Genomic DNA, 18151 nt, shown 5'->3' on the forward strand with positions numbered 1-18151 from the left:
ACACCACCTCCCAACTGAAAAAGAAAAGAACAAAAGAAGAAGAAAAGAGAAATAAATGTGTTTAGGAAGAGAAACTGAAGAGCTAAGAAGAACAGACAGAAGCAGAAGAGGAAATGCAAAGTGACAAAGGCAACAAAGGCAGTTTATACAAAGATTGCATCTATTTCTTGAAATGTAGTTCATTTGTTAAAATATGCAGGACCATTTTATCTGGTAATCATTTCAATGTATAATTTAATTGTTGAAGCTTTTTCTTAGCTATTGATTCTGGAACTTAAAAGTACTGAAAACGGATTTAAAAGACCGAGTGAGAAATGTTATAGAATGAAAGAAATGAAAAGGAAAACGCAAAATATTTCCAAAGTTTCAGTACAAATTGAAAGTACATGATAAGAACATAAGAAATAGAAGCATGGGTAGATCATTTGGTGTCTCACGACTGTTGTGCCATTCAATAAGACCATGACTGAGCTGATTGTGGACCTTAACTCTAATTTCCTGCCTGCTCCACAAAATGCTCAACTCCATTATTGATCAAAAATCTGTCTAACTCAGCCTTGTTTGGATTCAATAGGCCAGCTTCCACCACTCCCTCGGGTTGACAATCCCAAAGATTAATGACCCTCTTAAAGAAAAAAAAAATCCTCCCATTCTTCATCTTAAATAAGAAACTCCTTATGTTGAAACTATGCCCCTAGTTTTAAGTTCTCTGATGAGGGGAAACATTCTCTTAGCATCTACTTTGTCAAACTCCCTCAGAATCCTACGTATTTCAATAAGATCAACTTTCATACTTCTAAACTATACTTTGCTGCAAATTTCCTCCCAAATTCTTGAAACCCTTTCCTGAAAATGTATGCATACTCCTCAGCACAGATGCAAAAGTAGTGTGCAACACAGAATAAAATGTATGTGACTATAAATTGTGTAATATGGGCCATGGGGTCCCTGAAGAAAAAATATTTTTTTTAAAGATGAAAAAGTACAAAATGTTCTATTAAAATGCAAATAATCAATATAAATTTAATTTTAAAACATTTAATTGGTACTCACCAAATAATCTTGATCATAGCTCCATACTCCACAGGCTAGTTCCACACAGAATATTACAAGCAGGATACCAAAGTACTGCAAAATTACAACATGGATTTGTTTTGTGTCACAAATACTGTGGCTGAATGAATTTGATAAATAGCGGAGTCACACAGATGGAAAAGGTATTAAACAATGTATCAAATTATCAGTAGAATTTTCTGCGACTGTTAATTACAAAGATTTTTGTTATGTACTTTTCCTAAATCAACTTGTTCAGAATTGTTATGAGACACATCTGGAGCAGGTTGGACTTGATCCTGGGTCTCTTGGTTCAGAGGTAGGGACACTACCACTGTGCCACAACATCCTCAGGTTGCTTTTTCCAGTCCTGAAGAAGGGTAATACCCGAAACATTGACTTCTTCTTGTAATCCAAAATCGGATAAAGCAAACCAAAAAGGATTAAATACAAGCATTCTGAATTTTAGCTTTACAATTGGCAGCAATTTCCAACAGAATTGGGCTCTCTTAACTCCAGAGATGGCAACTACAGGTTGTATCTCCCTAATCCGACACATTCTTGTCCAGAGACCTCTGAGGTCTGGCACCTGCAGTCCTTCTGTCCAGTCTGCACTCACAAAGGAGAATGATCATTTGCAGCATAAACACCGCATCACTAACAGCAGCTGGAAAGGTACTGGCAGCACATGAGAATACATATATAATTCTCTCATTTTAAGTTGCACGGTACTTTTAAAATACCGGCACTGACACATGACCATTTTGGTCAGCAAACTGTCCAACTGGTGAAGGCCGGTCCTAAGGTTGCCAGTTTAAAGAGGTACAAGCTGTACTATGCCACCAACAATTTCGGTGGCAGCAGCTTTTGCCCTCAATATCCTGTCATTAGCAACGATGCATCATTCTGCAGAGGTGGGCATTTCTTATGTCAGCCACATGTACCAGAATTTAACTATTTTGAACTAGTTTATCACTGTTATTTATGCACTGAATTCCAGTCTCGTCTACCAGAAAAAAATACCACGTATACCCTCAGAAGTCTCAGATTTATGGGCCCATAATCTCTATATTTAGAAACTTGTATCAGTTGAAGAGAAGGAATTCTTTTTAAGCACATTAATTTTGAGGTTGCATGCAAAAGGAATTTAGTTTAAGCTTAAAACTCTGTCTACCCAAAACACATTTGTTATAAACTAAACCATATCAAAACAGCAGACTAGTTGGATGTTGCAAGTTATCTCAATATGATGTTTTATATCATTTTAAAATTTATTTAGTACACTAACAGACTGTCAGCAAAATCTAAAAATGTTCAAACCACTGAGCTCCAGAATTTAAGCTACACAGCAACTTATATGTATCAGATCTTCTCACTTAGAAAGAAATCAAACTAGGTTTGATCACTACACATCAGAGACCATTACCCAAAATTGGGCAGTACTGCAAGAAAACATCACAAGTTCTTGACACAGTCAATGATAGGTCTCAAGGTGACACATCACCCCCCTAAAAGCCCCAACTAAATGCTAAAAATGACCAGGAATCACATATTCAACCGTATTAAGTTGTATAAAATGTGGCTGCAAACTGAAACCTGGTGCAATGAATGTCCAAGTTGTGTGTTGAGAGTGGCAAGTTGGAACATTTTTTAAAGGTATTGTAAGCAAACAACATCTTCACCTCAAAAATAACAAAACAGGACCTGCAAAAACAAAATTTACAGAAAAATAGAAATCATGGAACTAGGAAAATGGTCAAGAAGTTAAAGATACAGAACAAAAGGAAGACAACATTCCTAGAGAAAACTGAAGAGTGAGAAAACAGATTCTGGACTATCAACTGTTTCAATGCTAGCAGACAACTTGCTGTGGTAGAAATCTGTGACAGTAGTGCCTGCTAACATAAAATATCAAGGTCTAGGAGGCACAGATCTTCATGGATAAACTGTTGTGAAGCTTAGTCACAGAAGACGAAGTGTCAGTGAAACCTTATGTACACTGATGAATCAGAATACCTCATTGTTGACCAGAAGTGCACATCTTTTTCTAGGTCTCTTAGTGCCATAACTTATTACCATTTGGAACCTGTAACTAACAATTTTGAAATCATGGCTTGAAATAATACTTAATTTAATACACATAAATTAGCTTTCTCCACATAAATGATAGAATCATAGAATCGTAGTACCAAAATGATTCTAGGACTGGCAGAAGCAATTCACACAAAAGGCTGTCTTTTACGAGGGGTGTCTGGACCCTGATGTTGGGATAAAAAGCAGTTTTAAGCCCACACTTTGCTGACAGCAATACCTCAGCAATTTTACTACAGGCAGCCTCCTAATTGGGCACCTAGTGGCCTCTCATTCAATTAAAGATTGTGGATGAGCTCTTCAAGCAGCTAGCCTGATCATATGACCATCGGCTCTAAGGGCTCTACAGAAGCATTGGAGAGGTGGTCCCTACTGAGGAGCGCAGAAAACACCAGACATGTTAAGAAAAAGTTGAAACCAAAGAGAATTCACAGGGCCAATGATCAGACAGGAGGCCCTTCCAGGGAGGTCTTTGGGCCTGCAGTTGCTGCCTTCCTTGCCCACAGTCTCCTCTTTGACTCATATGATTATCCTTGTTGGCATCATTAGGAAGCCACCTGAGCTGGCAGACTCACCACACATAGGGATGTCAGCACATCACTAGTCAAATGCCAATCAAAATTTAAAAGTGGTCTTTAATAGTGCCTTTACATATGTGAATCCGCTGCCTAACTCCTTGGGGCGAGTGTCTGTTGACCATCTCGTCCTGCCATTAGTTAAACGCCAAATAGTGCAACCAGTCAGGGAGACAAACTAACACAGCTCCTAGCGAGTTTGTGATTCTCCTGAGGACCTGTAAAATCCTGGCCAAATGGTCAACAGCTTTTCTAGTACATGTTGTTCACTTTCGTAAATCTTACTATTTTTGCATTATTCAATTATCTGGTAAATTGTACTATTGATTAGTTTTATCTCATACTAAGATTAGCAAGCAAACGTTCTGAGGAAGGGTCACCAGACCTGAAACATTAACATTGATTTCTCTTCACAAATGCCGCCAGACCCGTTCAGCTTTTCCTTTCCAGCAATTTCTGTTCTTGTTTCTGATTAACTTACAGATAAATTTCCTTCAGCTCAGTTTTGTCACAACTTTATTTTTCTTTAATCTGAGACTTATTCATTCCTCTTTCTCAAGTATTCTGATACAGAACAAATAATAATTTGAAGGAGTTTACATACTAGAGGATTGTAAACAATTGAGAAAAGGCACAGCAGACTTACATCCTATTGCCTGGACTCTTAAGTATAACTCCCAAACTCAAGAAGTTAGCAGATTCGTGGGAAATGAAGTATAACATGAATAATGCAAAAATATCTAAATGTGAAGTGGGATGAGATCTGAGGTGGATTTGGGGCTTAACGGCACAGTGTCAGGAAAGAAAACAAATAGAATGTATTGTTATTTTGTTCAGTCAGCTGAATATAAAATCATGCTAATGTACAGACCCTACTGTAAATACTTGAGAAACATAGCCTACTGTATTCTATTTTGGTCACCAAGCCAAAACTGAAATATTCAAGTCACGAAGATGGTGCAGAAAAAAAAAGAGTGCAACAATCTGTGATCTATTTGCTTTGCAATGAGTCAGGAATTCTTCCAACTCTTGCAATACACATATGACTCAGTATTAGTTTCATAGGTAAATCAGCATTTGCTGCTCTTAAACCCTGATCAATGTGAATAAAGAATATTAATATGCAAAGGAAAATATGTTTAGATCTATTAAACTAAAAAAAATTGGGCCAGATTTTATGGAATCTGATCAATGCATGTGTTATTCACATGCAAAATGTCCAGCAGTCTGGGACGAGGAACAACTATCCCATGAATTGCAAATCACCACAAATTAGTTGACAAATGACATGCATTGATTCTTCCCTGTATGATCATTTTTAAAGAACTTCAAATCAAGTTCTCTTGTCCAGAAAGTAATGTAGCGTGCTGTTCCTTCAGTTAGGGAATTGTTGCAGATCTTTGAAATTAGATCAAACTCAAGTTTTTATTATTTTTAACTTGTTTAGTTATTTTTGCTCTTACTTTCCCTTGTGTAGGTTATGAAGATATGCTGTTCTGTCCTGTTCACTAAAATCTCAGATGCCCTCTTGCGCTCGATGAGCCATTATCAATTCACAAGTTCTAGCATATTTGTGGCAAGTGTTTAAAACCCTAACCAAAAAAAAACCAAGTCTAATTAACTGGACATGCCACAGTTTGCCAGCCTCCAGCAAAATCTGGGACCTTACATTTACACAAGCTCTGCATCAAATTCTAATGATGAAGATAATGGGTTGAATTTTCCCCTGGGCTTCAGGACTCCAATGAAGAGATTTCAAGCCTGCATCTGTTGTGATTGAGTCTGGCGTTGCAATCTTCCCAAAGGTGCTTCCAGTGGAACCACCCGTGGCACAGGGGGAGTCTTTTGTAGTTGCTGCACTGTGGAGCAGAGTCACTCCACTTCCCCAAGCCATCCAGGAACACAGCAGGGGAGTCACAGCTCCCAGTTCCCTCGCCTCCAAGTTCATCACAGGAGTCAGGAAAATTCAGTCCAATATTTTAAGACATAAGCCATTTGAATATTCACTTAGCTAAGTTAAAAACATACATACCCAAGCAAGCAGCAATGGATTTCCCTTTATTGTTCCACAGCAGCCTAACATTCCAACTATTATTAAAAAACAGCACACAGCAATCATTATGGGGTGAATCACTGAAAAATATGTCAAAATGAATGCTTCTTCCAGCCTGCAAAAGAAAACTGAAGTCTGAGTTAATGGTACCAAAAGACATAGCATTTATTTGAAAATCAATCATAACAATGAAAATGTAAGTTTTTGTCCTGACATCCACTGATGACTGCTTTAGTACAATGCAATTTGGATTATCAACAATTATGGATTATGCCTCACAAAATAAATTGTCAAATCTCATTATTAAACAGTAAGAGTCTGTAATCACAATGTTATTTGTACAAGTTAAGTGTTAATGTAATTTTTGACATTCACCAATTTATGACATTATAGAATGGCATTAAGTGTAGAGAAATGGGACAAGATTTACAGACGAAAGCAGTAAAGACTATCTTCAGAAGGACTAGAAAACAAATATAATTTACCAATGAAAACTGGCATCATATGGATGCATGAAGGATGAAATTTGTATTAGGCCAACGGTCCCTACTCCAGCTTTCATTGGTGTGGCTAATATTAATAGATTGTTTTCATTCTTTAGTTTGTCATGTTTCTCTTACAGACTCAACTGCATTATATGTTGGTTTACAATTCCAATGACTCTTGGTGCAACATAGTATTCTGTACAAGTATCTATTTTTAATCTCTGAATCTAATTAGGGAGTGTCAGTGCGTTAGCATGTGCTTCACCATGAAGGACACCACAGGCTGGGTCCTAAAGATGTCCATATCCATGGTTCTCACACACAGACTTCTCCAGCAGGAGGCATTGCATGGCACTCAGGAGAAGGAATCTTGGACAATATTTCCTTTGCTAAACCAGAACTTTTGCAATCAATTGTGGCATTTGCACAGCCTCTCAGAACAAACAGAATTGAACTTTATAAACGGAACTATTACTATCACCTTCTCATACGTTCATTTGGCAACAGCTTATATCTGTTTTTAAATGTTGTTTCATTTTTGGACTTATTTTGTTTTTTCTTTTGTGAGCAAAGTATTGGCAGGTTAGAAATTCTTTAAATTTAGCCTTGATCTCAGTCTGTTTCAGGGATCAGGGTCATTACGGATGCAAATTGACTCTTCACGGAACTTATACTACTAAGGAGGAAAACATTGCTGCAAGATTGGGGAACTTTGCATACTTTCACAGAATCTTTAGCTTTTGTGATGGGTCCAGCAATAACAGGGTTTGATTTCCAGTGAGGCATGACACTATTCCCCTAATGACCAGCAAGCACTGTTTAAGCAAAAAGAAAACATTGCAAATGGATAGAAAACACAAAAGTATGTTCACATAATTCATGCTGCATGCACTTCTTCACTTCATTATTTTATATTATGATAACAAAGTTTTCTTCTTTGATGAAAATTGAATGAATATTTTTTTTTCAACATGTGTCATAATAACTATTGATGAATAGTTTCAACAGTGAACGAAGGTATTTGTTTATGAAAAATGTTCTAATTCAGAAAGGCAGTTTGTAAAGGATAGAATTAGCACCAATCTTTAGCCTTTTTTTTTTAAACAGTTACCCACCATAAGCACATACCTCTTAACCTAACCACAGGTTTAATTATGGTTAATCAACTTGATCAGATATGTTATGATTCACTTCCAGAGCAGGTGGGATTCAAAGCCCTTCTAGCCCAGAGGTAGAGATACTGCCACTGTACCACAAGACGCTACAACCACAGTTTTAGGCTGTGTCTGTTCCTAGTGAATGTTCAATTAATGAATACAATGTAGTGCATACAATTTGTATAGAATGTTTTTCCAATGTCTTTAAAAACTAATCTCATTGAAAACAGACTAATCGCGCCATAATTCAGTGGTAAACTTCAAAAATGTTCTATACATTTCCCTAATCTTATCTGCAGTCTCTCAGACCATTGAGACTAAACTAAAGTAACTACACCTCAGCTAGAAGCAGAAATCTGGAGCTTTGCCACTCCAGTCTTCCCCATAGATGTGAGCTCAAAAGTAATCATAACAGTAACCAGAGAACTGGACAACTAACCCTGCACAAGGCTAGTATATGGTATGGGGTGATCTGAGGAACAATAGAAAATCCATTTCAAAAAAGAAGCACCAAATCTTGTTTTCTACTTCAGGTCTGAAACACATATCTGCTTCGACTGCGATGCTTGTTGCTGCCAGTATAGAACAGCCCACAGCCATCACTCAAGCTGCTCTGGTAACAACCAAGGCTGTGCCTCTAAAAGACCATGAATCAAGTTGGCAGTTATAATTTAGAAGATGAATTTCACAGCCATTTGCAAAAAAAAAATACGTTTGTAAAGTTATCAAAGCACATCTGACGTATTGGATGCAAGCTGTGAATAGTATCCTACTTCTACCACGAATGTAATTGGAGATAATTTACGACTATTTGATGCTGAGCTCTTGGCACAAATCAGAACTTCTTGAATATTAACATTAAAAAATAATTTGCTATTCAGAAACACACAGTTCAACAGCTACAGTACTGGCATCCACCAGACAATGTGGCAAATTGCCCAAGTACATACTGTACATAAAAAGGAGGACAAGTCCTATTCGGCCAGTTACTGCCCCATCAGCGTATTCTCGATCATCCAGCAAAGTGATGAAGGTGTCAGCAGCAGGTGCTATCAATGAACACCTGCTTAGCAATAACCTGCAGAATGGTGGTCAGTTTGGGTTCCACGAGAGCCAATCAGCTCTTGACCTGGTTTCAGTCTTAATTCAAACACAGGGAGAACAGAATTCTAGAGGTTAGGTAAGAGTAACTTCCCTTGACATCAGACCACATTTGATTGAGAGTGGCATCAAGGAATCCTCACAAAACTAGAGTTAATGAGAATCTGGAGGAAAACTCTCCACTGATTCAAATCACATCTGCCACAAAGGAAAACGTTGGGGTTGTGGGGGCGGAGAGGTATCTATCATCTCAGTTCCAGGGAATCACTATACAAGATCCTCTTACACCTCAACCATCTTCAGCGATGCTTCATCAATGACCTTCCCTCCATCTTAACATCAGAAGAAGGGATGTTCACTGATGATTGTATAATATTCAACATCATTCATGACCCCTCTGAAACTGAATCAGTCTGTACCCAAATGCAGTAATACCTGGACAATATCCAGGTTTGGGCTGATAAGTGGCAAGTAACATTCACACAACACAAATGCCAGGAAATACTGACCTCCAACAAGAGAGAATCTAACCATTGCCTTTTTAAATTTAATAACATCACCATCATGGAATTCTGCTTTGCAGAAATTCACCAAGGCTTCTTTGAAAGCACTTTCCAAACCCTCAACTACCACCATTTAGGAGGACAAAGGCAGAAGATACTTTGGAACACTACCACCTGCGAGTTCTCCTCTAAGTCACTCATCATCCAGACTTGAAAACATGTTGCCGTTCCTCTGGTGTCGTTGGGTCAAAATCTGGGACTTTCCTAACAGCATTGTGGGTCTACCTACAGCAAAGGGACTGTTGTCAACATCTTCACAACAGTAACTAGGGATGAGCATGAAAGGAGGCACAGCCAGCATCACCCACATCCTATGAATGAATAAAAAAATTAGCTCTCCTAAAATATGAAAATCATTTCCTGAGATGTGTAAGCTTCTTTTTAATGCAAAATAAGCCACAAGCCTGTATCAACTTTGACATTTATTCCATTTTAGCACTAAATATTGTCATGTTTGAAGCCAAGTTGAAAGAGTTTAAAATGATCAGAGTCAAGTATTGGATTTCATCAGTTGCCATGAATCAAGCCATAAAACTTAATTATGAACATTTTATATTTTTGAACTGCACCCCAAAAGGATCAATACTGTTAATAAAAAAGTTGCTTGAAACAGGTACCTAATATTCACCTTAGTAATTAAAAGCAATTTGATGTTTAAAGAGGTTTAATTGCTTGTAAAGTTGGTCAACTTGTGATAAAAAAGGCAAGGGAAGTAAATGAAGACAAGGAACTCTACTCAAATTATCATAAAATTCCAGTTTGGGAGTTTTGATTTTAAATATCAGATGATAATGAAATAAAATCATTGACATGCATTAGATGGAATGCAGATCATAGATCATAGAATGCCTACAGTGTGGAAACAGCCCTTTGGGCCAACAAATCCACACTGACCCTCAGAACGTTGCACCCAGACCCATCCCCCTAGAACCCACCTAATCTACACATTCCTGAACACTATGGGCAATTTAGCATGGCCAACCCACCTAGCCTGCACATCTTTGGACTGTGGGAGGAAACCGGAGCACCCGGAGGAAACCCACAGAATCTGATCTTTTCAGATGTTGTTTCTGGATGGCAACTGCTACACTGTAAATATGTAGTTACAATTCATGTTTGACAAACCAAATAAGTAACTCCATTAATAAAACTTATTAATTTATTTAGCTTATACATACCTGGTCTCTGTTGTTAACACAAGTACATTATTCAGGTAATCTCTCATCCACGCAGACACACCCAGAACACACACTGACATCAGCTGTAAAATATGCATGTCTTTTATTTACTATTCTGTAGGCAAATATTTGAAACGGCACAGCAATTTCCTTTTGCTGAACAGGTTTTCCATTTTACCGCTCATCGGCTTTTAACCACAGGATATTTCTATGCTCCAAAATGCAGACACAGATACGTTACTATAGTCAGACCTTTTCTTTAAAAACTGGGGACTGTATTTCATTGTAACATCAAGAAATAGTTCAATTTCAAGTTATAAAAATTAGCCTGTTGAAAATTGTGTTATATTATTTCACAAGGCTTAGCTTTGGTTATGGGCAAAGCTATTATGAAAATAAAGACTTGCAAGATTTTTCAATATTAGAATTTGTGCATGGCACATTCTCTCAAACAGGAAAATGATAATAACCAGACAATCTGTTTTGTGATGTTGTTTGAGGACTAATATTGGCCAGGACATGACAGAAAACTGCCCATATTGCTCAAAATAATATCATAGGGTTTTTTTATGTCCACTTTGGGGAGGGGAGGGGGGAGATAGCTGTCAGATTAATGCCACATATGACAATTAGCACCTCTGACAGTGCAGCACTGCAGTGTCAGTCTTGACTTTTATGCTCCTGTTGCGGGCCTTGAACTTGTTTATATCTGGTTGTGCAAAAGGGGAAAAAAGAGATGTTTAAGATAAATTTCAACTTCTTTTTACCCATATCGATGCAGCTTTGCTTAGTGTTAAATTGTATTCAGTTTTGTTATAAATATCTTTGCTAACATTGCTGATTAAAGATGTAGAATTCGCCTAATAATAAAATAACTGAATTTTAGAGTACATTAGGAAGCCCTAAAAATTTTCAATCTGTGAAAACTGTAGATGACTAACAAATTCGTTCATGATCTGTAAAAAGTGTAAAATCATATCTGTAAATTTTTACACTGTGATGCAGATTAGGGGGCAGTTCAAATACATTGTGAAAACTAATACCAAAATTATTTTATTTTTTGAACCAGAATCTTGAGGATCTATATCAAATTAGAAAATATTGTCTTGATAAAATTGTTTAATATCCTTTGGAAATATACCTTCTCCAATCAAATTGAGTGAATTGAAGGCTCATTATTATAATAGGACCTCTTGATGCATCATGTAAAGTTGCACAAATATGAGAACTAATTTACAAAGGTATATAGCGTTTTATTCATTCCAAATTACACACAATGCTATTAAGAATTATTGACTAATGGTATCAGGGCACCACAAAAATTAACCATAATGTAAATAACAAGTATTCTGCCCACACACATTCATGAGATAGCTATCAACAGGTCACTAAAACTAACAGAAACAAATATTTTCCTCAGGGACATCCAAAGTTCAAGCAAAAATCAATTAGTTCAATATTGGTGAAAAAAGATTGTAGCAGCAGTGTTGCAATCTTACTAACACTTCGTCAATTTCTCATAAATGACAGTTTAGAGCGCTACCTGGTAACTGCTGGCCGCTAGTTATGAGCAATAGTAAAGGAGTCTGGTTTTGCTCCATACTCACCCAGAAAAGAAAATTTAAAGCATAAAGGGAGCAGCGAAGACATTTCACAGAATCTTCTCTGGCCATTCTGTAAGAAGTTCGAGGGTTGACCCCATCATTATGTTTCACAAATAGACCATTCCCCTTGAAAAGAGTCAGAAGTAAAATGTCACAAAATGGAATGGGCGATCACACAGAACAACCGCTCACTATTTTGGTCTAAAAATTAAATTCTAAAGCATATCATTGTTCAACGACCCAGTAATATATAAATTCTCCGATTTGCAAATATAAAAGCGGCAACACTGTAAATAGATGGAATTGGTATTTATGTACCGTGAGTTATAAATAAAAACGTTATTCGTCCTTTAGGCTCACTCTGAATTAAAATAAACTTCGCGGCTCTTCAAAATTTGGATTAGAATTAAAATATACGTTCATCTTGACTTACAGGTTAAGTTTATACGCACACTAATAAACTGTCAACTTTTGAGAACTGACCAATTTATTCCAGTCTTGACCTCCAGCGTTTTAACTCTGCAGCGCATTCTAATCCGTTGTATCACTCACTGCGCTCTCCAAATGTCTAAAATTCTCTGCTGACTTTCCAAAGAGAGTTAAAAAAAAAATCACGTTGCAGTTGGTCGATACATTGAATTACTTAATAAATCTCGACAGGGTGATTAACCCGTAACCTGGGATATTTGGTAATGGATAATCTTAGCAAACGTTCACCCGTACGGCGCGTTACTTATTGACCAAGTCTATGCCTTGCGACCCAACTCTCCGTCAGGATTCAGAAACCAGAAAACATCACAATATCTGCACCGTTGTATTATTAAGCAATACCACAGGTACAAACTCAGTGCCACGGTTACAAACATTTAGAGTCCCACGCGTATTTCCACAGTGTCACAAGTGCACTCAGTGCCATAGGTACAAACTGAAACTCTTTGGCAAACTCTGTGTCGCTCAATAAGACTCATCTCAAACTCTGTACCTGGGGCATTAAGTCTCACAGTGCCACATGTATGTTCCGTGTCACAGGCGCACTCACAGTGCCAAAGATACAATCTCAGAATACTGCAACAATAATCAGTATTAAATCCCTTAACAGAATGAAATGGCCCAAAACGTTTCTGGGGAACAGAAACAAAAAAAAGGCACCAAACACACAAGGAGAAAATATGGTGGATGGCCATAAGTTTGGTCAAATGAGGGAAATTTTAAGGGGTATCTCCAAAAAGAGAAGTGAGATAGAGAGTCTTAGAAGATTAGAGAAGGAATTTCAGAGTTTAGAGTCTCGGCAGCTAAAGTCAGGAAAACCAATGTGGAAGAATTAAAATTTAGGATGCTCAAAAGATCACAATTAGTGGGACACAGACATCTGGGAGGATTGTAGGGCTCGAGGACGCTGCACAGGTAAGAAAGCGTCGGTCATGGGGGGATTTGAAAACAAGGGTGAGAACATGAAAATTGAGCAGTAACTTAACCAAAGGCCAGTGAGCACATAGAGTGATTACTAAACAGCATTTGTCGCAAGCGAGAATATGGGCAGCAGAGTCTCGGATAATCACAAAATTCTGACAAAGAATGTGAGAGCCCAGCCCTGATTTTGTTTTCTTTTGTATAATTTTCAAGTCTGGAGATAACGAAGACATGCATGCAGACTTCAGCAACAATTGAGGGGAGAGGGAGTGATGGAACGTCATTGAGGTGGGAAGGTGGTGTGGATGAGAAGATTGAAAGCTTACCTCGGGGTGAAATACCACACAGAGGTTATGACCAGTTTGCCCGGGAGGGAGACTGACGGAGACCAAAGTAGAGTTTGTACTGGGACCAAATATCACTTGCTTCAGGCTACCAATACTTAACTGGAGGAAGTGCTCATCCAGTATTGGATGCCAGATAAGCAGCTTGATAATTTGGAGACAGTGGTCGATCAGGGCAGCTGGTGAAACCGAAAGTGGTCAGCAACACGTGGAACTGAATGTGTTTTCAGATGATGCTGCCAGATGAGAAGAAGAGGGTCCAAGCATAGATTCTTGGGGGACACCCGAGGTAATTGAAAGAAAGAGATTTTCTGTCCTCAATTAGATAAGTAAGAATGGAATAAGGTCAATGCAGCAGTTACACCCAGCTGTGGAACAACACCAAGGAGGACGATAGTGGGATCAACTGTGTCAAAGGCAGGTACAACTCGCAAAGCCACAGACACAAACTGTCATTGTTACTGGTACAAACCCACAGTGCCAAAGATAAATTTAAAATGCCAGAGCTACAAACCAACAGTGTGAAAGTTACAAACTCACATTACCATAGGTACAAACGTACTCCTACCAAAGGTACACATTCACATTGTCACTGGTACACATTGCCGAAGACACAAACTCAGAGCGCCACACTCACCAACTATTTTAATCCAAACGCTAATGTTGCAAAACAAAACGTGAAAATTTGTACAAAAAAGCTCGCAGTTCGAACTAAAGTGAAAAGTGAATGTAAGAGCGCGAGTCTCCCCGGCCTGAGCAGCGAGTTTGCAGCGCGATTTTACATTGGGTCCGGAAACTCCCAGCAACGTTTCTATCAACAGCGAAGCTCCTGCTACTTGCACACTTTGCTTTCTGAGTAAATACCGGTCCCAGTGCGGTCCCCGCGTCCCTCCACACAATCTCAGCTCACTACCCAACCACTTTGACAGAAAGGGTGGACCCACACGCTGCGCATGCGCCACGTCCTCAGCTCTACATCTCCCAGAACCAGAAGGCTGTCCCCAGGTCTTACAGTCCTACAGACTCTTATCATTGATGCACTGTTGGACCCGCAGCACGGAGAGCGAGGTTCTGCTTATACAGTACAGGTCTCCAACCAAGCCACCTCGCCATTTGACACAAAAAAAAAATCCTTCAATGCACCTTGATCCTTTCAGAAAAATGACCACATCTCAAAGTAATAATCGTTGAACTCCTGAATTTCATTTTCATAGTCCCGTCAGTATTAGGAATGGATAATAAATGTTGGCCGGGCCCACGGCGGGACATGCCCCAGAAAGCATAACGAAGAGTAGGAATTCCTAACTATAAAACAAAGTTTTCCCACATGCAACCTGCAGCACAGAATCCTTCCCTCGATCGACAAGAAACAGTATTTGGGGTGTGGGAAGTGTAATGGGATGGTGATGAGGAGATAGCATTTTATCATTCTTAACGTTTTACGGGCACACTCGATATTAATGCACAAATAAAAGTATTGATAATAATGTACTTATATCCATAATCATTTGGACTTGTTTTCATTTGAATGTGCGCATAGACAAAGATAGGTTTAAAAGTGGTTAAACGCTTTACAAGGTTTAAATAATTCAATATGATATTATGATCCACAATGCAATAGTTTTGCCGCAAGGTCTTTGGAATTTGTTTCACTGCAAATGACTCGGAAATAACTAAGAATATGTATATTTTAATATATTATTAGTGGTTTGTTGTTCCCGGTCTCTTTGTGCTTCTTTTCTTTTGGTTTTTAAAATTAAAATGTTTTGATTGGTATCAAAAAGTATATAGATCAGTCATTTCTCCTCTCCCTTTTAATTTTCCCAGCGTATAAACAAATAGGTAATTACCTTATAAGTAGGAATGTTCCTATCGTTACTTATATTACTAGATTATACAAATCCTGGTAAAAGGAAACAAACCAGTCCAACACAGGGTGATTATCTAGGATTTGTTTCACATGTATTTACCAGTTAGAAGGCAGATAAATTCCCTAAGTAAAAGTAATAGTTCTTTCACCAGTGGTTGTTTTCTGTGGTTGGGGAGATTTTTGTTAACATTATTAAAGGTGCAAAGTTCCTCTTCAGAACCACTCATCACATATTTACTTAAGGTTTAGATTTTCACTATTTTTCACTATTCCTCATTTTGCCTCTCTAGCTCTATATGACGCTTTTTTTTCTTCGCTTAATCTCTGGTTCAAGGTTTGTCTTCAATCTTGTGTCTTTACCCAAACCTAAGACTAAAACACATATCCTGCAAACATTGGCTTAAAAGATTCACTGAAAATCTCTGACTTTTCTTGAAAGCATAACAAGCCAGTCAGGCTACTTCCCATAGTTATTTGTGAATTATTTGTCAGATTAAAAACTGGAAAATTCAGTATAAATTGCAGAAGCACTCATTTCTATGTGCATATCTGTTGAACAAATGTAATGGAAATAAAAATGATGACACCTTCATCCATGTCTCAATGAGTGGCTTGTACTGTAAGGCATGCTCCCCATGCATTTGATACAATCTTAAGCACAATGGAAAGTACAAATTGATAACAAAGCTGCATACTCAAACAAAAGAAATGTAGATTTTTAAAAACTATTCATGATATTAAGAACAATGAGTAACATCTAGCATACCAAATAAATGTGCCAGCTATCATAGAATCCCTACAGTGTGGAAACAGGCCCTTTGGCCCAACAAGCCCACACTGACACTCAGAGCATCCCACCCAGACCCATCCCCCTAATCTACACATCCCTGAACACAATGGGCAATTTAGCATAGCCAATCCACTGAGCCTGCACATCTTTGGATTGTGGGAGGAAACCAGAGCACCCAGAGAACACCCATGCAGACTCTACACAGTCACCTGAGGGTGGAATTGAACCCAGGTCCCTGGTACTACGAGGCAGCAGTGCTAACCACTGAGCTACTGTGCTACCCCAAATATTTAATGTTACAATCACACCTATTCAATCTGCAATCACTACAATTCAAGTCCATTTGGCATAAAACTCAGCTGGAAATGTACAAACCAGTTTAGTATGGGGATTGGACCCACAACCATAGCATTATTAGCACCACACTCTAACCAGCTGAGCTAACCAACCACCATCTAGCATACAGATATCCTTCTGATCTTGAGATGAAGAAAATCATCTTAGTTCATTTAGAAGATCGCAAGAAGAGCTGTGGCTTCACTGTAATGGCATGCACATGTTTCATCAATTATTTCAGGATTCCTGTTTCCATTACTTCAGCTGAAAATTCACTGAATTTACTGAAAATTCAGTCTAAGCTGCTTTCTTGAACTACTGCAGTCCATATGTTGTAGGTAGACCCACAATGCCATTACAGATGGATTTCCAGGATTTTGACCTAATGACCATGAAGGAACCATATTTCCTCCAAGTCAGGATGGTGTGTGTCTTGGAGGGAAACTTGAAAGTGGTGGTGTTCCCATGTATCTGCTGCCATTGTCCTTCTAGATGTTAGCGGCTGTCAGTGTAGAAGGTGCTGTCTAATGAACCTTGGTGAATTTCTGAGTGCATCTTTTAAACAGCGCACACTACTGCATCGGTGTGGGAGGGAGTGAATGTTTGTGGATGTGGTGCAAAACAAGTGGGCTGCTTTGTTCTGGGTGGTGTCAAGCTTCTTGAGTGTTGTTAGAGCTGCACTAATCCAGTCAAGTGGGGAGTACTCCATCACACTCCTGACTTGTGCCTTGTAGATGGTGGATTGGGTTTTGAGGAAGTCAGGAGGTGAAATATTTGATGTGGGATTCCTGGCCTTTGATCTCAAAGAATTTTCCTCTAGATGCAGCTACCCATTCCAGAACATCTGCAGAGCATGTTATTCTGTTTACAGTGTACCATCATGGCGTGACATGTAAGCAAGGTAAACAGCTGTACATTGTTTACTTGTGAATGCAGCACTCTTTATGAAGGAATAAGAGGATGCTGTGACGGAGGATGAAATCTTCCAGATGCAATAAGAAACAGCAGCTTTCATGGTCTAGAAATCATCAGCCTAGCAAAGACATTGAATCTAACCATCAAGTGCTTTGCACAAGTCAAATAAACTACTCTACAAGATGAGTTTTGTGTTTCCATTTCTGGGAACAGGCTGTCCACCAATACCCATTACAAGATCACTGACTCTCACAATTACTTCAACTACACTTTCTCACACTCTACTTTGTGCAGGGATTCCACTTCATTCTCCAGTTTCTTTGTCTCCAGTGCATGTTTTCTGATGATGCCACCTTGCACCATGCTGTCTCTGACATGACCTCTTTCCTCCTCATCTGAACAGTTCAACCCACAGTGATTGATAGGGCCTTCCTGCAACCCATCTTCTGAACTACTATTCTCATTCCTTCCTCTCTTTCCCGGAATGATAAAGTTCTCTTGTCCTCACTTTCCACCCCACTTATCACTGCAATCAAAAGATCGTCCTCCACCATTTCCAACATCTCCAGAAGGATGCCACCACCAAATACATTTTCCCCTCACCTTCACAGTCAGTATTTCACAGT

The 18151-nt window shown here is 38.6% G+C and overlaps 1 protein-coding gene across 4 annotated transcripts in view; it reads right to left on the minus strand.

Moving 5' to 3' along the window:
- tspan12 (tetraspanin 12) overlaps nucleotides 1-14544 on the minus strand; it is a 42964-nt gene extending 28420 nt beyond the window's left edge. The window contains exons 1-5 of one of the 4 annotated variants that reach the window (XM_048608080.1): nucleotides 14479-14544; nucleotides 11864-11986; nucleotides 10257-10339; nucleotides 5752-5887; nucleotides 1054-1128 (exon numbers count right to left, since the gene is read on the minus strand). In XM_048608080.1, coding sequence (XP_048464037.1) covers nucleotides 1054-1128; nucleotides 5752-5887; nucleotides 10257-10339; nucleotides 11864-11929 — 360 coding nt within the window. In that variant the 5' untranslated portion in view covers nucleotides 11930-11986; nucleotides 14479-14544. Of the gene's footprint in view, nucleotides 1-1053; nucleotides 1129-5751; nucleotides 5888-10256; nucleotides 10340-11863; nucleotides 11987-12343; nucleotides 12442-14251 lie in introns of those variants that run through there. The other 3 variants (XM_048608081.1, XM_020529906.2, XM_048608079.1) reach the window with 3 other exon arrangements.
- Nucleotides 14545-18151: the final 3607 nt, after the last annotated feature.

Source organism: Rhincodon typus, chromosome 18 (genome assembly GCF_021869965.1).
Source record: "Rhincodon typus isolate 14 chromosome 18, sRhiTyp1.1, whole genome shotgun sequence".
NCBI classification, from domain to species: Eukaryota; Metazoa; Chordata; class Chondrichthyes; order Orectolobiformes; family Rhincodontidae; genus Rhincodon; species Rhincodon typus.